The 23,929-nt window shown below is 40.9% G+C and overlaps 6 protein-coding genes across 8 annotated transcripts; 2 read left to right on the top strand and 4 right to left on the bottom strand.

The window, feature by feature from the left end:
* The first annotated feature begins 3,009 nt into the window (after window positions 1-3,009).
* Window positions 3,010-7,815, top strand: LOC122056193 (ER lumen protein-retaining receptor erd-2.2-like). 2 transcript variants are annotated; one of them, XR_006133062.1, is made up of 7 exons: window positions 3,010-3,338; window positions 3,798-3,997; window positions 4,851-4,991; window positions 5,060-5,140; window positions 6,011-6,135; window positions 6,219-6,356; window positions 6,677-7,815. XR_006133062.1 is itself a non-coding variant. In XM_042618027.1 (6 exons), exons 1-6 carry the CDS (start codon window positions 3,116-3,118, stop codon window positions 6,265-6,267), a joined length of 819 nt encoding a protein of 272 aa, XP_042473961.1. In that variant the 5' UTR covers window positions 3,010-3,115; the 3' UTR covers window positions 6,268-6,461. The 2 variants fall into 2 exon arrangements, 1 of the variants encoding a protein (XP_042473961.1); XM_042618027.1 differs by lacking the exon at window positions 6,677-7,815 and having other exon boundaries at window positions 6,219-6,461.
* Window positions 6,547-8,960, bottom strand: LOC122054761. The gene is made up of 4 exons (XM_042616198.1): window positions 8,854-8,960; window positions 7,168-7,690; window positions 6,985-7,056; window positions 6,547-6,912 (listed from the first exon to the last, which is right to left on the bottom strand). Exons 1-4 carry the CDS (start codon window positions 8,958-8,960, stop codon window positions 6,661-6,663), a joined length of 954 nt encoding a protein of 317 aa, XP_042472132.1. The 3' UTR covers window positions 6,547-6,660.
* Window positions 8,961-10,501: 1,541 nt separating this feature from the next.
* LOC122054759 lies at window positions 10,502-11,440 on the bottom strand. Its single transcript, XM_042616197.1, has one exon. It carries the CDS (start codon window positions 11,438-11,440, stop codon window positions 10,502-10,504), a length of 939 nt encoding a protein of 312 aa, XP_042472131.1.
* A 1,564-nt stretch (window positions 11,441-13,004) lies between these two features.
* On the top strand, window positions 13,005-14,285 carry LOC122056191. The gene has a single exon (XM_042618026.1). The coding sequence runs from the start codon at window positions 13,233-13,235 to the stop codon at window positions 14,190-14,192; it is 960 nt and encodes a 319-aa protein (XP_042473960.1). The 5' UTR covers window positions 13,005-13,232; the 3' UTR covers window positions 14,193-14,285.
* LOC122056194 (rac-like GTP-binding protein 5) lies at window positions 14,277-17,535 on the bottom strand. Its single transcript, XM_042618028.1, has 7 exons — window positions 17,045-17,535; window positions 16,216-16,303; window positions 16,017-16,126; window positions 15,855-15,918; window positions 14,819-14,883; window positions 14,682-14,747; window positions 14,277-14,594 (listed from the first exon to the last, which is right to left on the bottom strand). Exons 1-7 carry the CDS (start codon window positions 17,141-17,143, stop codon window positions 14,493-14,495), a joined length of 594 nt encoding a protein of 197 aa, XP_042473962.1. The 5' UTR covers window positions 17,144-17,535; the 3' UTR covers window positions 14,277-14,492.
* Window positions 17,536-19,835: 2,300 nt separating this feature from the next.
* LOC122056190 (ATP-dependent RNA helicase A-like) lies at window positions 19,836-23,724 on the bottom strand. Of its 2 annotated transcripts, none has more exons than XM_042618024.1 (10): window positions 23,582-23,724; window positions 23,020-23,142; window positions 21,866-21,946; window positions 21,649-21,737; window positions 21,420-21,494; window positions 20,832-20,893; window positions 20,695-20,751; window positions 20,533-20,616; window positions 20,253-20,450; window positions 19,836-20,171 (listed from the first exon to the last, which is right to left on the bottom strand). In XM_042618024.1, the coding sequence occupies exons 2-10, from the start codon at window positions 23,140-23,142 to the stop codon at window positions 20,071-20,073; spliced, it is 870 nt and encodes a 289-aa protein (XP_042473958.1). In that variant the 5' UTR covers window positions 23,582-23,724; the 3' UTR covers window positions 19,836-20,070. The 2 variants fall into 2 exon arrangements, with proteins under 2 accessions (XP_042473958.1, XP_042473959.1); XM_042618025.1 differs by having other exon boundaries at window positions 23,578-23,722.
* Window positions 23,725-23,929: the final 205 nt, after the last annotated feature.

Genomic DNA, 23,929 nt, shown 5'->3' with positions numbered 1-23,929 from the left:
AACGGATGGTCCAGATCTGTCCTATTCTTGATGAACGGCCCAAATCGACCCAAAACTTGATCTTCTTGTTTCAACTCTGATTCGAGCCCAATTTCGGTCCAAATAGATCCAAATCTAAGATCCTTTGATGCCTACAAAATAAGAATCAAATATTAGCATCAAATAACACCAAAAATAATATAATTTGCAATTAAGTCCAAAATCTATGCAATGCACAAAAAATGTAATGTAACCATGATTTAAACTATGAAACCAACATCAAAACCATGCATAAATGAATCAAATAATACAGTAAAATCATGGTTATCAGAGCTTCATAGACATATCTATATATATAGATAATCATATGAAGTCTTACAGCAAGTCACTCTAATGAACTAGTTACCACAACTAGCATCCATGTTTAACTCTTGACATCTCAATGCCTCCAGCTAGTGAGAAAATAGGTACTTGGCGAACCAAGGAGTATAACTTGTACTAGTCTTACAGAATTGATGATGTCCGAATGCATCAATGCGAGCCGGATGAAGAGCTGGGTCTGAAAGCGACGGCACAGAACCGAAGGCGGCACGTAGCCGGAATACAGCAGCGGCACGTAGGTCGAAATCTGACAACGGCACGCAGGCCGGAATATAACAACAATACACAGGTCGAAACAAAGTAGTGGCTCGTAGGACGAATAATACCAATAGCTCACAATCATAATAGTGGTACGAAGGCCAGAACACAATGACGCAGAGTTGGAACGAAATAGTGGCTCAATGGCTGAAACACAGTGGTGGCTCGAAGGCTAGATCAATACCTAAAATGTACACCAACGTGGATCGGATACCAGATCAACGTCGAAAGTGTACGATACCATGGATCGAAGGTCTACGACGATGGGGGACGACTGCCGCTCGGAGGCCGGCTGCGATGATGTGAACCGGATGCGGCTCGGGGCTGATCTTATGCTGGCATGGTCGGTAGTGGAGGAGAAGGCATCGACATTGATAATAGTGGCGCCAACAGCGATAACGCTGGCGCTAGTAGCAGAGATGAAGAAGAGGTCGACAGAGGTTGCAGGCTAACCGGTGATGGCCAGAAGGGGGAGGAGTCAATGTCTAGGCTATGGCGTGGGAGGTTGCCAGCGCTAGGGAGGCAGTGGCGGCGCCCTGACGGCATCGGCGCTGGGACTACTGACGAGAAGAGAGAGAGAGACTTGGAGAGAAGGCTACTCGTGGTGCCATCGGTGTGGAGAGGGTGACACAATATGCATGAAGTCGGTATCGAGAGAACACGAAGAAGACGAAGAGTCCTCATGCGAGAGAGAGGAAGGTGGGTCCGATGGCATGAGGCGACCCTGGAGAGCGGTGGCCCGGTAAGCAGCGGAGGCGGCGTCCATTCGCATCTCCGTGGTGGCGGTGGCAATCGCTAGAGGCGGTGGGGGTGACGACGATGCTCCTTGGCGACGTCAACGTCGGAGAAGGGAGAAGGCGATGGTTGTCCCATGCATCCTTGCCCAACGGCAATAGTAGCTGAAGGAGTGGGACAGGGCATGCTTTGGTGACCTCGGCGGCGCGAGTGCCCTCTTCTCCTGTGCAAGAGATGACGAAGACCCAAAACACGAAGCAGCGAGAAAGAGGGAGAGGCGTATGAGATCTCCAACGAGGTGACGGTGAAAGCCTCCGGCGACGGCGAGAGCCTTCGGCTACGGTGCAACGTGCGTGCGCTGTCCCTATGGCGACGGCATGCCTATGGTGGAGAGAAAAACGAAGACCAAAAACTCCTCCTTTCTATGTGAATAGTGCACCCCTAAAACCCAAACCCTCAACATGTGCAAAGACCAAAATGCCCTCCCACTTCTTCATAATTCTCTTTGGGTCCATAGATATATCGGCATCGTCCACCTTACTTAGTCATCCCCATGTCCTTTCCTTATTGCCGCTTATGGCCACGACCACTCTATTCATGGCCAATCCCTCCCCCCAAGACGTAGTCGTCAACATGGTCATCCTCGACCTTAGCTACCACGGTCGGATCAACGTGTCCTCTATATTAGCGTACCCTTATAGTTATGCCAACACAAGAGGCGAGCATCTATAGATTGAGGTCTTGCACGAGATGGCATAGCATGGTCTCACGTCAAGCTTGTGGACCGACTACTTCTACTTCATCATTGGTGGCATGCTTTAGCGTCAACAACTAGGTCTTCTGCCATGACCCCTAAATTTTCAACATCTACAAATTATTAATAAATTAAAAAAAATCATTCAATAAAAATTTAAAATTTAGTGAAAATATAGGGGAAAACGAGTTGGTAACATGCTCACGCAAAGTGAATATGGACTTCTTCTATGGTGAACTAGACCAACTCCGGATCAACTTAACCCATTTCTAATTTCTAGATTTGTCCCTGCGTGCACGCTTGTAGTTGGTCGAGCGACAACAACGTCTCCTCGCCACAGAATCCTTCGATTCGAGGACGGTCGAGACGTAGCACCCTGACCCGACACCACCAGTGATGGAGTCATGAATCTTCCCACATATTACAAACAATATTTCCGTCACCGGGTCGAAGGATCATGAGTGATCGGAATGCGGAACAACTGACGTGTGAGTCAGTGAGCCAAAATTGTTAAATTATTTTTTATAACAAACGAATAAAAAAAACTAGAAGATAATTAGTAAAATCCTCAGAAAATACAATATTAATTTTTAACATTAACAATTTTTATTTTTCAAATTACTTAAAATGTTAAAATTTTAAAAACTCACGAAGCAAAACAGACCGATGACAAAGGTCCGTCAACGGCTTGGACCATCAACTACAAAATCTGACCCGAAGTAGCTAGGGTTCAGTTCCACGGCTTCCACTAAAAGATGGCCAACAAACATTGACTCAAACATGGACAACTCGAAAGGTCACCCGCGTTTCTACGTGCTCCCAATCACAGTGCCCGCTTGTTTTTGGTCGGGTATCGTATATAGATTGTAATTTTTTCGCTCCCTATAAATACCTTGAGCATTGCTTTTATCTGTTTTGTTTCTTTTAAAAACAGGGACTTTTTTCGCCCTCTTTTCTTCTGGGATTCGAGCGCGAGGAGATCGGATCGGAGCTAGGGAAGGCGTTGCAATGAGGGGCACGAAGCGGCCGATCCACGAGGTGGCGACGTGGGTGAAGCGGCAGCCGCCGAAGGTGAAAGCGTTCCTCTGTGTGGTGGCAGGCATGGCCGCCCTCGTATTCCTCCGCTTCATCGTCCACGACCACGACAACCTGTTCGTCGCAGCTGAAGCCGTCCACGCCCTAGGGATCTCCGTCCTGATCTACAAGCTCACCAAAGGGAGGACTTGCGCCGGTGCCCGCCCTCTTTCCCCCTTCCATGTTGTTGTTGTTTTTTTCTCCTTCTCGATAAATCGTGCAACTGTCTGCTTGATTTCTTGTTCATGTAGTACTAAAAAAAATGCCTTAAATACTGACTGGAAATACTTTTTTTTTCTCTCATTCCAACTTTAATTACTAATTTGTATTTTCTTTCCCAGAAAAAAAATTGTATTCATTTATGTTAGGGCTCATCTTTTGGTTCTTCGATCAATTTTTCCTTGTGAATCATAAAGTTTATCATATTGCCAATTTGGACTTGAATGGGGGAAAACAATGCTTCTAATCTTATAGTCTTTATGGAAGTGCATCTTCAGATAGTTGAACACATCCACCTTTATTTGATGAATTTTTTGTTTTTCTGGTTTCCAATACGATTTTTTTATGCATGTAGATTTATGGATTTATATTGATTCCGTACTTTCTTAATTTTCAGGACTTTCACTGAAATCTCAGGACTTAACAGCCTTATTTTTAGCTGCTAGATTATATTGCAGCTTAGTGATGGAATATGATATACACACTGTGCTAGATACTGCTACACTTGCTACTACTCTTTGGGTTATTTACATGATTCGGATTAGGTTGAGGACAAGTTACATGGAGGATAAGGATAACTTTGCTATATCTTATGTGGTGAGACATCTCTCGAGATTATGGAAATTTTAGTTCGATGAAACATTATCTACACACTAGTTAGCTTTATTCTACTACATTGTCTCTTGCTCTTCCAATTATGAAATGTATCAATTTTACTCGTATTGACATTAGTAAGCACTATAATGTGATTATGGTTCACCCAAAGGAAATAACTGCATTGTTTTCTCTACACAACAAAGGAAGGGAAAAAATAGTGTTTTCTGGACTGTTGATTGCAAGATCTAACCTGTACTTTATATCTCTCATTAAGTTTCAAAAAGAACTAACGAAGCCCAAACATAGATTTGATGCAAATCGAGTTAACTGTTTAGCCTCTCTTAGCTCTTGCATATGTTTGCTTTGTTGATCATGCTATATCTACAAGTTTTTAAGTTGGCATGCTTTGTCAACGTCCATATTAAATTTATTAAACTCAATCCTTTATTGTAAGGTTTGTTGATTTAGTATATGGGGATTGGGTATAGATAGCTTTACTAGGCTGATTTATATAAATTTTATTAGAATGTTGATTCTGAAAAATGATTGAGCATGCTACCTATGGTAACATTCTGCATGTCCATTATTATCGAAACGAACTAAATATTGGCCAATTCTGGTTTCATTCATAATTATATATGTCACAATCTCGAAGTTTAGCTTGACTAAACATCAACTACATTTCATTTCTTTTAAGTTCCAAGTTTTTTTTTCTCTTCAATGATCTCGAAACTTGTCTCATTTGACCATTAATAGCTTGCCTGTTTTTACAAGATCTGATGAACATTTCCTTTATTTATATGATTATTTTTATAAGATCTGATGAAAATTTCCTTTATTTCTACAATTGTAGATTGTACCTTGTGCTTTGTTAGCCCTTGTAGTTCATCCTTCGACTTCACACAATATTTTTAATCGGATTTGTTGGGCCTTTTGTGTTTACTTGGAAGCTGTTTCAGTGTTGCCCCAGTTACAACTGATGCAGAACACAAAGGTAATACCTAAATCGTCATATCTTTGCATATTCAGAAACAAAATCTCAAATATATATATACTTTTCAGATTGTGGAACCATTCACGGCTCATTATGTTTTCGCACTTGGGATTGCAAGATTCCTAAGCTGTGCTCATTGGGTCCTTCAGGTCTGGTTATTTTGGACTTGCATTACTAATATGCCACCCATAATATATTTTTGTAGCTGTTTGTTGTTCTAGCATCTTAAAGCTTATTGGTCTCCACTTTTCAAAATAGTAGTTAGCGTGTGGTATAGTCATATATTTGTATTCAAACAACTCTTGGTATTTTGCAATACATTGTTGTGTAAATGTTTGTTCAAACCTATGGTTCCTTCTCAAAGTAATAGAATTTAGGTTGCCATTTTCTAGTGTTTTTGGCTTCATGCTGTATTAGAAGTATTTCTCTCTGTCTAGCAGTATGCAGCCTATTAGTCTATTATAATTTAGCAATGACCATTATGAATTTTTTTTGCATGAAACCTAATTCTGAACACTTGCTTAGGTGCATAGTTCTACTTCGAGAAACATTCTTAGCACATGCAGACTCGACATAGTCATTAGATTTCAGAAGGAAATAAAAAACAATCAGAAAATTGAAGGAACTCAGAACTCTTTTATAAACATGAGATAAATGACTTAGTAAGAGACCGCTACGCAATGAAAACATAATGTGAAGAGACCAGGAGCTTATTCAAAGAGAAGGAAAGTGCAAGTATTTGAATGCTATTTCGTGTCGTGCCAAAGACAATATTTCACAGAAAATGTATCAGTTATCAGAGCAAAGAGAAAAGGAATTGGAAGCTAGGAAGATAAAAGGAAAAAAAAAGAACTCCGCAATCAAAAGTTAAGGATTCAAAATGAGCTAAACAATTGAAATAGCAAATAATCTGATTCACTTGTGTTGGCAACTGGAATGTTAACTTTCATTTGTTGTGGTGTAGCAATTTCTTTAGTTTTAATTTTGAATATTCTCAAATCCAACAAATTGTTTTCTAGGTTCTCGATACCGGCGGAAGATTGTTGACAGCTCTGGGGTATGGCTTGTGGCCATCAATGGTGCTTCTTGCTGAAATTGTTCAAACTTTCATCCTTGCTGATTTCTGTTATTACTATGTAAAAAGGTAACTAGTGTTTTCTTTTCTTTAGTTTCTATTGAAGATTTTTATTTCTGCTCATTTCATTTCATCATTCGTTTCTCCTGCAGTCTTGTTGGTGGACAACTGGTGCTAAGGCTTCCTTCTGGTGTAGTCTGATCACTTAACACATATAAGTTTGAGTTATGACATAGAAATCCTTTTTCATGTGTCTGTGTTGCTACTCCTATAGGCCTTCAAGTTAAAAAGTAAGTCTTCTTTTTCCACATCTATTTAGATCAACTGAATTTGGACATTGCATGACACTGTTATTTTCCACATAGTATATATATATTTTTAATGATTGATCTTTATTGCTAGCTTCAAACTTTGTCCGATGTGTTTTTGGTTGTAAATGGAAGTCAGGCATAGAGCAAATTGTTCATACTCGACCAAATTAACATCAACATTGGTTCTTGGATGAGTTAATTTGAAATATAAAAGAGTTTTTAACTTTAAAATCTTGAAAATAAGTTAATTAATTATTTTTTTTTAAAAAAAAATAAGGAGTTCCTACTTGGAATTGTAGGAAAGAAGAGAGAACCTCTTCTCTCTCTGTATCTGGACTCGCCTCCTCCTCGCCAGTGACGTGGCGGCTCTGTACGCCAACAGCTGCTGCTGTCGCTGTTTCCACCACCGCACCGGATCTTGCTGCTGCTGCTGCTGCTTCTCCACTGCGCACACGTTGAGATCCGGAAGGCCGGTGACGGCGGCCACAGATTGCTGCTCCCGGTGGCCGCCGCCGGTGGGCTGAACCCGCGCCTGCTGAAAACATAATTATTTTCTAATGAAGAAATATTGAGAAAATATATAGATGGAGTCGATTTTGAAGCACACCTGGTGGGATTGGTAGGAAAATATCGATGAGGAGGTGTTGGAAAAGGATTTGCGATCCTCTCTCGCGATTAACTGGATCATTTTCATAGAATAATTAGTATATTTTACTTCTTTTTTTTCAATTTTAATAGAGAACACGAAATGATGGAGAAGGGGAAGAAGTAGGTAGAGGAGGTAGCTTACCTTCCAGCGCCGCTTGCCGTGCTCCGCCATCGGCTCGGGGAGCAGAGCGCCCTCCTCGCCGCCGCTTGGGGGCGGCAAACTCACTTCTCGATGCCGCTTCCTGTGCTCCACCTCCGGATCCGGACGGACACTAACTTCATCGCTGCCACTTTCCTGGAAGGAGAGCGGCGTGGTGGGACTACTCGAAGCGGCAGTGGCGGCTGCTGCTGCATCTCCCTCCTTACTGTCTAGCGGCGGAGGCAGAGAAGGCGTCCGAAGAGGGCGGCGGCGACGAGAAGCGACCGATCTGGGTTTCCCGCCTCTCCATCTGAGGGAGCCGATGTAATCGCCAGGCGGCGGAATCCGACGGCGCTCAAGGATGAGATCGGCGAGCTCGAGGAGCGTGAGCTCCACCTGAAGCTCCTCTGCCGAAGGAAACATCAGAGACGGCAACGAAATGGCGACGGCGGGCCGGCGGCGGAGATTAGAAGAGGAGGAGGAGGAGGAGGAGGAGGAGAAAGGATAATAGGAATGCGGAAGTGTGCTGTATGCACCCAATGGAGAAGAAAATTACGAAGGCGAGGCCGGTCATCATTGAACCGACACGTGTAAATAGGAAGAGATACCTTTTCCAAAAAAATATTAAAGAGAAAAATAATATTCTGGGAATGTTGTGAAATTATGGAACTCTCGCTGTCTTTGAGCATTACTCCTTTCTCGACTGACAAAATTTCATATTTTTCTCGACAAAAATAATAATAAAGATGGAGAAGATCCAAGGCAAAACGGGCATACAACAGCATAGAGGGGCAATCCTTGGATCTCACATAGTAAAGCTAACTAGGACAAAACAAGTCTAAGATGAGGATACGGTGCATGATAGTGGGGACATATAACGGATGTGGTCGGAAGTTAAGCTCACGAGGTGGTCAGCAGTCAAAAGTCAAGCTCATATGACGGTCAAAAATCAAGCCTACGTGGTGGTCAAAAGTCCGGTCTATGTGGATGTCAAAAGTCCGGTCTACGTGGGAATAGAAGGGTCAAGCTACGGGATGGACTTGGTCGGACACAAGTGACATTCCGAAGTTAAGCCTACATGTCAAATAGGAACTCGGAAGGTAAGACTTACAGGTCAGGATTTACAGACTCGCGACATAGGAGATACGAGAACTAAAGCGTGCAGGTCGGGATGTGCAACCCAAGGATGACAGGTCAGGATTTACAGACTCGTGACATCGGAGATGCAAGGACTAAAGTGTACAGGTCGGGATGTGCAACCCAAGGATGACAGGTCAGGATTTACAGACTCACGACACCGGATATACAAGGACTAAAGCGTACATGTCGGGATGTGCAAACCAAGGATGACAGGTCAGGATTTATAGACTTGCGACACCGGAGATACGAGGACTAAAGCGTGCAGGCCAGGATGTGCAACCCAAGGATGGCAGGTTAGGATTTACAGACTCGCGACACCAGAGATACAAGGACTAAAGCGTACAGGGCGGGATGTGCAAACTAAGGAAGGCAAGTCAGGATTTATACACTCACGACATAGGAGATATGACTAAAGTTTACAGGTCGGGATATACAAACCAAGACTCGTAGGGTAGGATATGTGGAGCCCAGACACAGGTCGAGATATGAGGACTAAGACTTCCAGGTCGGAACCTACAGGACAAGATATGCAGAACAAGATACACGGACCAAAGACGTACAGGGCAGGATAGGTGGACGAAGGCGTACAGGGCAGTAGGCGCAGGTCTGGATCTACTGAGATAGTCCGAATAGCAGATGCAGGGCGGGACGTACATATCCGAATTTGTAGGACAACAAACATAAGCTGGGGATTGCGCCAGTGAATGTAGGTCTGGGCATATAGGTCAAGCTTTACAGGTACGAAGGCCCAATATAAGGTTAACAAACTAGAGCGGGCAAGCACTATACGACAATCAAGCCAGAGAATCGTAACAACCCGTCAGAGAATAATTACCACCTGTCAGGGAATATGCTAACGGTTTGTGGTTCGTTACCACCTGATCCCTTCTCAGAGCTTTAGAAAGATGTCACGTGTCATTCACCGCTAGACAAAGCCTGACACCCGACATTCTCTGACACTTGTCAGACTCCAGAAGCATCCATTGCCATATAAAAAGGGAGGCTTTATCTCTACGCAGGTATGCTCACTCATCATTTTCACTCTCGTCTTTTACTTTTCGTCCTTTCACTGTGCTTTTGGGGAAAAAGTACCTGATTTGAGCGTCGGAGGGCCAGACCCGGGGACTTTTCCCCTGGTTCTTGGTCTCTAATGCAGAGGGGGCTTGTCTGAGTGTGCGCAGGGCTCTCGCGTCATCATCCTCGTCATCACCCCCCATCATCCGCCCGTGTAAGCCCTTCCGGCAGGTGCCAGATCGATCAGGTTTCGCAACGACTTTCCGTCAACCGCGAGTACAGTGCAGCTAGCCTTCATCCGACTTAGCTTCCGAACGGGAGCAGATGACTTAAAGGGAGGCTATGAGGATTCTCTAATACTAGATAAGATCATATAAATCATGGTTTGTCAGGATCAATTTAGATTGGATTTTATAGTAGAATTGGAGCAAGAATTATACTAGATTGATATGATTTACGAGACATATAATATATCAAATTAGAACTCATTCATAGATCTATATTTATTATATAGTGTAACATAGAACTATCAAATTTTAGGTTAAAAAAATCATTTAAAGTCTTTTTTTAGAGGTTTTAAATAATTTTTATCATTGTATTAAATTTATTTTCATCTTTTATTAGGATTTTGAGACTATTTAAAATATTTATTTAATTGATATTTAGTAGTTTTGATCCTCATGAATATTTACTTTTATTTTTTTAAAAAAATTATGAGTTTTGGATGTTTATGTCTTGATATTGAATGAATAGATATTTAGAAAATTATCTTCCATGTTCATACTCAAATCAACAGAATCAATATTTGATCTTGACTAATATGATTCTATCGATCCTGATCAATCCGATTGTGATTCTAAATCGATCCCATGTAAAATCACGATCCCATAAACTATGTTCCTTTTGGACGATCTAATAACTAATGCATGAGGTATTGTCAATTTAAAGTATGAGGGTCCCACAAACTATGATTGAGACACTTTGAAATACACTAACGAAGAGTATAACATTACATTCAAGTTAATCAAATACTAATCACAATATTATATTGAAGTACACCACCACCACCACCAACAAGTATAGCATTAATTACTTGCACAAACACACCACCACGATTGATCTTCACAAACCTACTCATCAATATCACAACACCCACGTCAACGTCATGCATGCAAATTAAAGATCAAAGCGCCAAATGAAGGACCAAAGCCACGAAGAGCAAACCAAGCAATGCCTCCTTCCTTGAACTCCCACTGTCGTAAGGACTGTTGTCCACCAACGGCTGTTGATGCTCTGCACCGATTCCCAACCCCTTCAACTCCTGCCCAAATCCGACTTTCGCCGGTGCAAGGCCCTCGTCTCCGGCTAACGGCTCCGGCTCCGGCGACAAGGGAATTGTCGTATCGGGGTTGGGATTCGGTGTGATTGGAAGCTGGTTGTCGCTGCCGCTATTGATGACCTTGTTGCCGATTGGCTGTGTCTGGCCGAAGGGGGGATTGCTTCCGCCGCCGATTGGCCCCACGAAGGGCGGCTCGCCAGTGGAGAGCCCCGGCGAGCCGGGCAAGCCGCAGCGCTGATTCACCCGTGGCTCGTCGCTGGCTTTCCAGACCAGCTCCCCGTCCTTGTCGATGACGCGCATGTCGCCGAGGTCGACGAGCTCGAGGCTCGCCGGGAAGTTGTTGCTGCTGTCTGCGCCGGTGTCCCACGCGTCGCGGCTGCCGTCGAAGACGGCGATGCCGAGGTCGCAGAGCACGAGGGAGCAGGCGTTGGCGCTGCTCACGGGCTGGCAGGACGACTCCCACGCGGCGGCGCCGGTGGCAGAGTCATGGACCTGGATGAAGCAGAAGTCGTTGCCGAGGCCGCCGGCGCCCGGGGCCGTGCCGAGGCGGACGAGGGAGGCGATGAACTTGCCGGAGGGGGAAGCGAGGAAGGGGACGGCCGAGTTGGGAGGGCAGTCAGGAGGCAGGGTGGCGAGGATTTGCTGCTTGATCTTCCTCAAAATGGTGCCCGATGGAATGGCAGCACCGGCGGCGGCGCTGTCAGCGGCCAAGGAAGAAGGAAAGACAGAGAAACAAGAGACGGAGATCAACAAGAAGAAGAGGAAGAAAAAAGGAGAAGCCATTGAACTGGACGTTGACTTCTTCAGTTTGAGCTGTGAATTGGATTGGATTGCATGGAGAAGAAGGGTGTATTTAAAGGAGATTTAACCGATCGAACCGCTCCAATTGAAAAGATTTTGGAGTAGGAAGAGATTTGAAAAGGTTTTGAAATGTATATGTGTGTTTCAGTTGGAAAGTTCATGCAAAAGTCAAATAGTTTATTGGATTGAACTAGTGAAATAGTGCACCTGTTCCAAGTTGATGATTTCCTATGGTTGACTTTTTAATTTAAGATTTTTTTTTAAAGAAAAATGTGTTATATCAAGGGAAGAGGAATTAATAGTTTTGATGATTGTTTAGATAGAAAAGGTTCCGCCTTTCTAGTCAATTAATTATATAAGAAGGCCTAATCCAACCAAGATTTGCTTAGAAAGTAAAGTGGTTGACTGTAAGATAATTTGAATGATTTATTATTGATATAACTATAATGATCTACGATTATGGAAAACGAGTCGACTGTGTATTTGGACCTTGTAAGGTAGTGATCGGGAAGTGTAGTCAGAATCACACGGTAGTCGGAGATAGTTATAAGGCATTCGAGAAATGGAGTTCGAGTCACATGGTGCCCGATAGTCAATTATATTCAAAGTCTTGCGGTGCTCGGGATTGAAGATGGAGTCGCACAATCATGAGTGTTAAAGCTCCTTATTAATGGAGCACTGCGATAAAACACGCCATTATATGAAAAGCTATAAAAGAGGGTGATAATCAATAGATAAGGTATACTAGTAACTCTCGTACACTCAACTTTCGTCTATTTTTTACTCTAATTATCTCACTTAAGCAATAAAGGAGTCTTGCCGAGATATATCAATACCTCTGATTCTACGTTGACTTTGAACAAAAACTTTACTTGGATAGAACGCTTGGAATTGAATCAGCATCTAATCATTAAGCGTAGAAATGATTTTCATTCTGGCAGCTGAATTTCTACTTAATATGAATTGGTGAAACGAATGATCCTCATTTATAAAATAGATGGAGACCATTCATCTCCATCAATCGACATCAAAGGACTATCACTTGAATCGCAAAAAACGATCCAGAGGATCCGGACTGTCCATTAGGAGCTTCAGAATTCTAGCATATCAATTATTAATATAAATAAAAGAAATAAATTAAATAATTTAAAAAACATAATTGAAGAGAAATTTTATAGTAATTAATAAAAGAAAGAATGTGAAAATCTTTTAAAATAAAAAATATTGAATATTTGCACGTATACTATAAAGGAAAGAAAATTAAAAATGGTCAAAAAGCGAGGGGGGGGGGGGGAAATATTACTATTTTTAAATTAACACATTTATAATAAATTAGAAATTTAATTTTTATCATTTAATAATTTAAAGTTCATGAAAGAGATCGAAAATTTTTAAATTAGAAAATATTAAAAACTTGCCTTATTTAATAATTAATATTTTTATTTTGATAATAAATGAATAAAATTATTTTTTTATAAAAATATTTGTATTTTAATATCCTTAAATTAATATAATTTTTAATATATTTTAATCCCATTCGATTAACATTAAATTGCAGTTAAAGACATTCTACGTTGAGATAGGGGAGCTCAACGACCGGCCAACCACGTGAATTTCCCACCGACCACTGCAAAACTGCCCATCTAAAATAAAGAGAATTCAGGTTTTGATCGCTTTTTTGAATATTTTTTTTCTTCACGAGACTGCCTTTTGATTAACCGGCACAGTCTCCGGTGCTTGCCCTTGGCTTCCGACCATCCCTGGTGCCGGCGGCATGGGCGCCCAGTGCTCGAGGCAAGTGCACCGCCGCAAGGCCTTGGCTTCCGAGAAGCGAGCTCTGCTCGACCTTCTTGAGTCCTCCGGCACCGAGTTCCCCGGATCCGACCACCGCCCGGTCGACCGCAAGGCTTGGATGTCAGCCCTCGGCCCCGGCGAGCTACGCCTCAACCAGATCGTGTGGCCCGGAACCCATGACTCCGCCACCGACTGCATCGGCATCCCCTGCATCACCCGCCCCTTCGCCCAGTGCCAGTCCTCCTCCATCTACCGCCAGCTCTGCCTTGGCGCCCGCCTCCTCGACGTCCGCGTCCAGAAAGATCGACGGGTCTGCCACGGGCCCCTCGTATCCTACCCCGTCGACCGCGTCCTCGACGCCGTCAAGCGCTTCCTCGAAGAAACAGAGCACGAGCTCGTCGTCCTCGAGCTCCGAACAGAGTTCGGACACGAGGACCCCCCGGACTTCGATAAGTTCCTCGTCGACAACCTCGGCGACCTCCTCATCCCCTACGACGACGCCATCTTCGCCAATACCATCGCCGAGGTGCTTCCGGGCAGAGTGCTGTGCGTGTGGAAGCCGCGGAAGGCGGCGGCGCCGGGAGCCGGGAGCCCGTTATGGGGGCCGGGGTGCCTGATCGACCACTGGGTGGACACCGACCTTCCGATGACCAAGTTCGAAAACAACATGCGGCGGTTGGGAGAGCAGAAGGCGGTGACAGAGCGGAGGCACCTTTACCGGGTGGAGAACACGGCGACGCCGCAGGCGGATAACCCGGTGGTGTGCGTGCGGCCGGTGACGAGGCGGATACGCGGGTACGCGAGGCTGTTCATCGCGCAGGCGTTCCAGAAGGGGATCGCCGACCGGCTGCAGGTGCTGTCCACCGACTTCATCGATGTTGACTTCGTAGACGCGTGCGTGGGGTTGACGCTCGCGAGGATCCAGGGGAAGGCGGCGTGAGCCTTCGTTTTACACCTTTTTTTTTAAATCGACTATAGAATTATATGCAATTACCATACTTGGAATAAATCGGGCTACTATGGCTCGTCATAATCGATAGATTTACTCAAGGTCAACCACTCCATTTGTGATAGATTTACACGAACAATCCAACCAAAATACAATAATCCAAGAACATCATTTGAAGCATAGCAGCCACCTTACAACATCAATCCTGCAGTTCTGGAATACGAGAGAGGAGTTGCAACGGAAGAACCCTGAGCGAGCTTGAGATTTTCTGCGAGTGTGCTCTCTCGATCATCACAAAATCGAGCAATTTCTCTGTTGCTTTTTCTTCTTCTTGTTTTTCTTGGGCGGTTGAAGTACAACCTTGATGGCTTGATCAAACACTGCCTTGACGTTCTACACCAGATCATTTTGCAACGTTGCTAGATTCGATCAGAAAATAAAAGGAATAATGGATTTTGAAGAACGGAGGAAGATTCATACTTGTTGGGTCTTTGAGCTGCACTCGATATATGCAGCAACTCCTATTTGCTTTCGCAGTTCTTCCCCCTAAAACAATGGTCTACTATAGTAAGCAAGATGCATGTCGAAATATACCATAGACCACCACCTGGTTTTACCTGAGCAGTAGTAATGGAAGAGGCACCGGGATGTTCGATGAAAAATTGTGTATCATCTCGAAGATCTGCAAGCAATGTAAAAAGAATGTATCATATAGATTTAACATGTATCTCTAGCTAAGAAACTACCAGAAAATCCATGTGGTAAAGGATCTAAAGTTCAGAAGTTGAAGAGTGAATAGTCAATCAAGCACCATACTGACTAAGTGAACGATGAAGCATGTACTTAAAGTCCATTAGGTGCATGAAGTGCTAACATTTGTAAGATAATGAGTTGACCATCAGGTGATACTTAGCAAATTTGGAGCTAGATAACATTAGAAAACCATCCGATAGCTATTTACCTAGAGTTAATCATGTTGACAAAAACATGGCTTGATCATCAAAATTTAATGCAAATTTAGTTCAGATGACGCAAAGCGATAAATACACATATTTTATAAAAGCTCTTGTTCATGTAAGAATAAACAGTGAAGTGTGTTATGAAGGTGTATTATGGAGAGGTAACAGGAGAGAAAAGGAATGCTAATCGAATGCTTGTATGATGATGGGTTGACCATCAGATCAGACTCAGTAAACGGCATCAAAAAGTAGAACGACTGGGAGCTGGATAAGATAAGAAAATCATTTGATAATATATTAACATGTGGACAAAACATGTCATGAAAAACAACAATTTAATGCAGATGTCCATTTAGATGATGAAAGTAATTAACTAACATCCTTTACAAAAACCATAGTCAATTAACATCAAGATAAAATGTTGTAGTTATACCAAAGGACACTGGGATGTATTCAAGAACATGAGTTTGCATAAATGTGACAGTCACTGATTGGTAATTAACGTTAGACCAGCTGCCGTTAAAAGCAAACAAAACTTACTTCAGTAGCTCGGTTTGCTTACTTTACATTGAAAAAAAGGAAGAGCAATCAAGCTTACTATTCCACAATGTAACATGCAAACAATCATGGCTCTCTAGTAGAACTGATCAAAGTGCAAATAAAGAGTGTAACGTGTTATGAAATTAATCATTACCCAGTTTTGTTCCGACAAGAATTATGGGCACACCAGGCGCATAGTGCCGCAATTCAGGAATCCACTGAAAATCCAAATTTGAAGGGAAACACAACAAATCAGAGGATTTATGATTCAAAAAGTTTATAAAATGAAAAACAAATGAAGAAATCCATTAATAACCTTCTTAGCAACATTTTCATAACTTGCTTTACTAATGAGCGAAAAGGCAAGCAGAAAAACATCTGCACCACGGTAGCTCAAAGGTCTCAATCTGTTGTAGTCCTCCTGGCCTGTTAAAAAAATCTTATCATACCAACCTTTGAAACGAAGAACTAGCAAGTAACAGCCAAAAAAAGAGACAAAGAAAGTTATAGTGTACCTGCAGTATCCCACAACCCTAAGTTAACTGTGTTTCCATCTACCACTACATTAGCACTGAAATTGTCAAACACCGTGGGAACATAGTCCTGTTCAAAAGATGGAAAGCACAAGTATCTACAATGTTAGCTTTCATGCATCCTAATATCTTCGCAGGTATACTTTACATTTATATTTTCATTAATGATTCACGAGCAATGCTCCAGTTAAAGAAATACATATTTAATAAATTATTGATCAAAGTATTATCATTATACAGTATGGCTCAAATTTAAACCATGGCAAATGTGCAACATTAACATTTTCTTAAGAAGCAACCACGTGTTGAGAAGAAACAAGGTACCTAATTACCTAGCAACCTCTCCTTCTGATGTAACAAGAAATAAACCTCGGAAGTCTTTAAACACCATGACCCGTTTAAACAGGCATGATTCAGTGAACAATAAATACACTTAGGTCTCTTCGTACTAAGCATGATCGAGAAAGTAAACCAGTCATACACATAAGAAATCCTACAAGCATCCAAGTTAATTTAACAATATCTAGATTTAACCAAATATATTCCTAATGGTCAACAATATAGAAATTTTAAAAGGTAAAAGTAGACAATTTTAAGATAGACACTTAAAATACCGAAACTAGCAATTAGGAATCTTCACGAGCAGATCCAAGAAAGGTATAATATGAGGAGAACATCAAAAAAGGAGCGATTTTTTCCTTGTGCATTTCCCTCGCACAGGCTATTCAATCGACCTTTTTCTCCTCTCATGCCTGACAAGCATGATTTAAACAGCAGAGAACGCTAAAAGATCAGATTTTTCGGCACTCACAGTTGGAAAAGTGTTGCTGGTGTAGGATATAAGCATGCAGGTCTTTCCTACGGCGCCGTCACCGACAGTGACACACTTGATAAACCTCGACGCGCTCATTTCTTCAGCCGATCACCTCCTCTCTAGTCTTGATCGCCAACCACAACAAAGAACTAAAATCGAAGGAAAAGGGGGGAAAAGAAAAAGTTTTCCTCCCTCTTCAGCTCAGCCTCAGACCAAGCGGCGATGCCTGTTGTCGTTTCAGCTACTCAGTCGCAGCCTTCACCCTGCAGCCAAACCGCAGGCCTCTGCCATTGACGATAAGAAGACGGTATAGCGAACCCTAACGGGGAAAAGATGGAGATTTACACAAAGGGGACCTCGTTGCTTCGCGTTCACCCCGTTGAGACCTGAGATTGACGGAAGACAGAGGCGCGCACCGCTCTAGGTTTGGGCCGTTTGGTCGGGAAGAGAAAGAGAAAAAGAGAAGGTCGTGGCCTTGTGGAATCGTGCTCTCGGAGCGGTCGCCTAAATTTATAATTAAACTCCTCGATTTTGGACAATAAAAATTCTACAATTTAGAATATCGTATTTCATTTTATATAATTTATAAAACAAAAATACACCGTAACCATAAGATATATATATATATTTTTGATAATTTAAAAAGATAAAATAAAATCTTTGATCTTCTAAAAATACATTTTGATATTAAAATAAAAAATTTATAAAAATAGTATTAATAAAATCAGGAAAATATTTCAAATTTGAAATTATAATTTTTGCTCGTGCACTAAATAGGAATGTCCAAAATATTGAGGGTGAATTAAAAATAGATATATAAATTAGGAGTCCAATGAAAAGTTCGGATACATTGGAGAGCAAGACGAAGATAAGGAGGCCTCGGTGTCCTAGAAAAGACACATTGAATTAAATGGAATGGTTTGGCGTATTTGTAAGACAGCTAAGATAAAGCAGAGCGTCCCCTTTCTTTCCTCAATTCGTCAAAAACTAATAAATTCAATCCCATTATTACAGCAATTCACCAAAGGCACCCCTGAATTTGAGATTTTTCGAAAAAAAAACATATTTATTTTCTAGAAATGGACAAGCATTAATTTTCAACAAAATCGGTGGAAATATCCTCCTCTATATAATGACTTATTCTATTTTCTTATTTACCTCTACGTATAGCACTCGGGGTCAAATCATTTATAGAAATTTGAATGAATGATAAGTATGTATGCCCTCGTCTTTTATGATGTCTACAACTTTAAATGTGTGCCCCTTTATGATTATTTCCTTCTAAATATATAAAATCCTCATAAACATCACTAAATAATTAAAATGTTCCAATAGGAACAACAAAATGTTTTCTTATTATATTAAATAAACCAATTAATAATTATGACAGCGAAACTCCCATGAGCGCCTTTGGCGGGTACATTGATTATGCTCTTTGTCGCCGATCCAACCAATTATAGATGGCTGATCTCAATTGGCCGCCATGGCCTTCGGTCGGACGGATGCACGAATTAGCGACGGCGGACAGTTCCATATCAAAAATTATAAAAACGTATTGCTCTCCACGTCAATGCCACTGATGCGGTCAAAAAAATAATATGTTCAAGAACAAAAATTTAAAAAAAAAATCAAGGATAAATATATAAATGAAGAGGTCCATAAAAAATGAAATGATAGATTATAACTTTATGTGTCTATCCTTGAACTTTTCCTTAATTTTTTTTTCCTTGAACATATCATTGCTCGTCATAAAAAATGATCCATCTATCATGGATGATTAATTGATACGGTGTCGGTTAAAATTAAAACGGTTACATCAACTTTAAAAAAGAACTTCAGTTATAGGTGATTATTGTTTATCCCAATCAGTAAAAGAGTAGGCCGAGTGAACACCTAACTGGTCAAACGAATGGATATCATAGGTCGTTCGGACGAATAAACAAATCCGTAACTAGTTGTTTCGGTCAGCAAGAAAGCGAGTTACTCGGACCGTCCGTCCGGCGTAAGGAATGACATTACACAAGAGGGAACGAGAAAATAAAAGAGAACACTCCGTCTATCATTAAATATAAATAAGCCAAGATAAAGAAAAATACTCTATCTATAATTAATATAGGATAGATGAACGATTACTAAGAAAGGTATGAGCAAAGAGAATATTTATCTATTTTTTGATTACTCATTCTCTCTTTTTAATTTTAACTTGAACATCAGAGGATCAATATTAGGAATCCTTTTCCTGATTTGATTTTATTTTATAGGATTGAGATCTCCATCCCATATATAATCACTCCATCCTCAACTTTCCAACTTCTCTAGTTCAGACAACATCAGCTACCTTTCACAAATCTATCCTTGTGAGTTTAAGTAGTTGATATCTACTAATTGATTGAATAGCTTTTGAGGTTAATTTCTAATAGGTGTAAAATATTTTATCGGATTTCTAATTCCCCTGTGCAAAAGGTGCGTTTGGATGAATGCCCTTGTAATTTATCCTGTTTCAAAAAATATAAAGCTGCCCTCAAGGGAACGACTCCACTTTTTATCGAGTGAAACTTGAACATCTAAATTCACAAAAAAAAAAAAACACTAAACACACCATCCGAGCCCCTCAAGCACAGCGCACCAAGCACACAGTGATTACGAACCTAGACGCCTACAGTTCTCAAACGACTAAGAGACTATCGTTTCAGTTGCTGCTCACGCTTCTGAATTTATCTAATGGATGTATTAGACGCAAGCTCTCATATCTGGATTAAAAAAACCTAAACACACCATCGAAGTCACATGATTAAGGACTCTAAATAAATGAAGATTTCTTAAACAAATGAAAGAATGTACTGCTCTACCGATCAAAATCCTACTAGTAAAGATTAGGAGTTATAAGTATCTAACTAAAAAGCTTTCAAATCCTCGACCACATTGCGAGACTAACATGCATCGCTGGAAATATCTTCAGATGCAGAGCAGGCATCCATCAGGTCATAGAGCATAAACATAGCAGACGAGATCAGATCAATGGGTTAAGCAACAACAGTGCCAGCATGGGCGATTCCATTTGGTCTAGTGTTGCGACCCCTTCCTCGAGTCGGACCACGGCCACGGCCACGGCCACGATCACGACCTAAGATGAAGTATATACTTTTAAGTTGATTTCAACTTCAAACTCGTTGATTATTGGAGTCGTAAGATAAATGAGACTCACCTCTTCCCCGATTGGGCATGGGAACCTCGTCGTTGTAGGCATAGCTGTTGCTTTCCTGCTGATAATCAGGCTGGCCACCATATCCACCCCTGCCTCGCCCACGGTAACCTTGGACTCTGCCACGACCATAGCCACCTCTGCCATATCCGCGACCTCTATCATCCCAGCTTCCATCATCATATTCAGTTGGGACATTTCCTAAATTTGCACAATGGAACCTTGAATAAGTACATCTTAGTATTCATCGTACGGATGACTTCAAAGAGTAATTTATGCTTACTGTGAGCCCTTCCCCAGCCACCTCTGCCGTATCCACGACCTCTATCGTCCCAGTTTCCATCGTCATATTCAGTTGGGCCATTTCCTAAATTTAGACAACGGAATCCTGAAATAAGTACATCTTAGTATTAATGGATGACTTCGAAGAGTAATTGATCCTTACCGTGAGCCCTTCCCCAGCCACGGGCACCGCGACCTCTTCCTTGACCAGGATAGCCTTCTGTATCATTAGAAATAACATCAGAAACAAACTGCATGATTACCTAAATGCAAAGAGTTGATTGCATTTCATGCATTTACCTCCTTCGTAGTCGTATTCAGCCAAGGGTCTCACCAGATCTCTAGGCAAAGGAGGTTGATACCTACGAAAAGAAATTATTCCTCGTCAACATGAAGTTTAAATTAACAATCTAACTTAAGGCGATAAAGAAATTCACCAAAAAAAAATGTGTGCAAACAATCTCATCCCTGATTATAACAACTACATTATAACATTTTTGTAAGTTTATCAATTGAAGCAAACTTCCTCTGCTTTTCTCGTTCACAGAAATATTATAACATTAATAAGAATATCAACACTAAAAAGATTATCAACCCTAATATGGCAATGAAATTGTTAAGCAAATTAGAGGTCACAAAGCACAAAGCAGGCTAATTCCAGCTTTAGAACTATAATTAACCAAAATCATGCCAAGAAAATGGGAATCCTAAAACAATCTAACAAGGATGAGATTAATACAAAATAAAAGGACTGTTTGGTTACATTAGGATCTATAACAAATTGATTGCCTTTTAACTGTGCTTAACCAATATAAATCAAGCATCAAAAGAAACAAACTTTCCCCCTTCAAAATCAATTTGAAAGATTATGAGAAGGTAGCAAATTACCCAACAGCTGATGTGTCCAGTTCCTTCCTAGACAAAGTTATGCTGATTACTGAGACATGCCGAGTAGTTTCAAGCCTGCAAGTAATATCCTTAATGATTAAGGGGCATTTTAATGTTCAAACTTAAACATGATAAAACACATTTAACTTTGCAACTTCCAAGAACACAACTATCCTCCAAATTGTCAAATCTGGTTTTTTCAAAATGGAAAAAAAAAATATCTTCTTACGGAAGTAGGCCTTCCTCTAATGGTTCCCATGTGTCAGTTATGTCAGTAGATCCAATTACAGCATTTTGATGAAGACCGACTATACGTCTCTGCATCATCATGATAGGTAAAAAGTTGAGGAACTCACACTTGGCTCATCCAGAAAAAATGGACAACTCAAAAATCTAAATAATTTCAGGAAATTTAATACTTATCTTTTTAGAGCTTATGATCATACCTTAATCAGTTCTACAATCATAACAGTCTTGCTAATAGCTTTGCCCATTGCCTTCAAGACAATCTCATTTGAACCTTTTTCCTTTAAAAATGAAGGAAAAAAGATGAGTAATACAACAAGAAAAAAAGGAGCTAAACTAGTAATACAATTTTGGGAACAAAATAGATTGTCGATCAGTCACAACGTTAATTCAATGAAAATCAGCAATGTTTTTTGATGGGAAACATCAGGGAGAAATGGAAGCAGTTAAGTAATTTAAGCATACAATTATAATCCCATTTACTATTTTCCTACTCTGGTATATAACGAATAAGATAAATTGTGAGCCAGTTAGCTTGAGATTTACATAGAGAATCATTTATATACTAAACACAACTGCATATGATGTTGAAATAACTTAAGATAGGGCAGTTATTTGAAATCCAGACATAAAGACAGACGACATTTTATCTAAGTAATCCAGTTATCCTCTGACATAGAAGAAAAAGAAGCCCACAAATTTAAGCTTGCGATTTTTTTCTATACCCAATCAGCATTGAGCAAGCACCAGTTCTCTCAATTGTGTATTTAAGAAAATGAAACTGAAAATCCATCACCATCTCATGACTGGGCTCCATGCTTCCGACTGATATATTTTTTTTAATGTGGGAAACTTATTTGTAGTATCCTAAGGTTTAGTATTATAGGAAATATTAGAGGATAAAATCACAATTATGATACAAAAAAACTAGCAAACTAAAGGACGACAAGAAAATGTTATGGAAATTAAAGAGATGAACAGTAGAAGTATACAAACAGTACTCCAGAAATAACTCTAGGAACATCCTAGGATAATATGTAAAAAATCAAAATATAAAAATATTTAATATTCATTTACAAACATTTAGACCTCTCATGAATCCCATCAAAAAGGTATGCAGAACAGGGGCTGTTGGACAGCCCCAACAATTCCTTTGGCATGGATATTAAAACAAGTCAACTAAAATTTCTGATAGTTTTCATAGATACTTGTTAGCATCGAGCACTTTATAGTCCAAATGAAAAACAAAAACAGAAGGAAAAAAAAAACGAATATGGACAAGGATATAGTGGAGAAAGAACCTCATACGAAACTAAAAGGCGCAAACCTGTCTTAAAGCTCAAATGACGCATACCTGAAGCAAGCTGGTGGCGTACGAGATATAGTTCCGCATCCTCCCTTGAGCCGTGATACGGATCTCATTCTCATTAATCGGGGTCTCTTCCCTCGGTTTTTCTACTCTCTGGTACCGATCCATCTTCTCATCCACACACGATAAAAAATAATCAGACAAGCAAAACTTTCACATCAATAATAATATCTCTTGAAATTCTAAAAACACTCGAGTAAATCTCAATGAAAAAAAAGGAAAACAAGGATGACAGAGATCAGCATATTTAAAAAGGCTTCTTGCAAAGTTAGCGTCAAAATAGCGAACTATATTGGAAAATTCACGGCAAACACCGAAATCTACCGATGACAGGGAAGCTACGATTCAATCGATCAACGAACAAACAGTGCAAAATTCTTCTTTTTTTTCCCCTCGTTTTCTTCCATCTACGAACCTCGTTAATAAAAATTGTTTCCGAAAAAAATAATCAAATTTTTTATCATTCAATTGCAGCCGGATACAAAATCAAAGAAGAAACACAGCCACGAACAAAGAAAGAGGACGCCCGATTTTCCCCATTACCTACCACGGTTGTCTATGCCGCTCGTCGTCCTCTACGGCGCGTATACCTCTTTTCGGCCCCGGGAGAGTTATCACCTCCTTACCATATACCACTCCGTACGGGCAGCGGGTGACCGGGTCTCGTTCGGGTTTAGGGTTCGTCTCCGAATCGACTTACAGCCCCTGATCGAATTTTTAATTACCATCAAGGCCCAAGATTCCTACGCTGTAGGATGATGAAGATGTACGGTGATTAATGGTCTGGCAAGTGTAGAAATGATATGATAGGCGATGCTTCGTGCATGATCGTAAGCAACACGTAGTCCTCTTGGAATGATTTATCCTCTGTTTGGGAGGAGGTGAGTAAAGGGGA

Source organism: Zingiber officinale, chromosome 3B (genome assembly GCF_018446385.1).
Source record: "Zingiber officinale cultivar Zhangliang chromosome 3B, Zo_v1.1, whole genome shotgun sequence".
Classification (NCBI taxonomy): Eukaryota; Viridiplantae; Streptophyta; class Magnoliopsida; order Zingiberales; family Zingiberaceae; genus Zingiber; species Zingiber officinale.
Note: the sequence above shows the minus strand (reverse complement) of the source record. Positions and strands in the feature narration are given on the sequence as shown.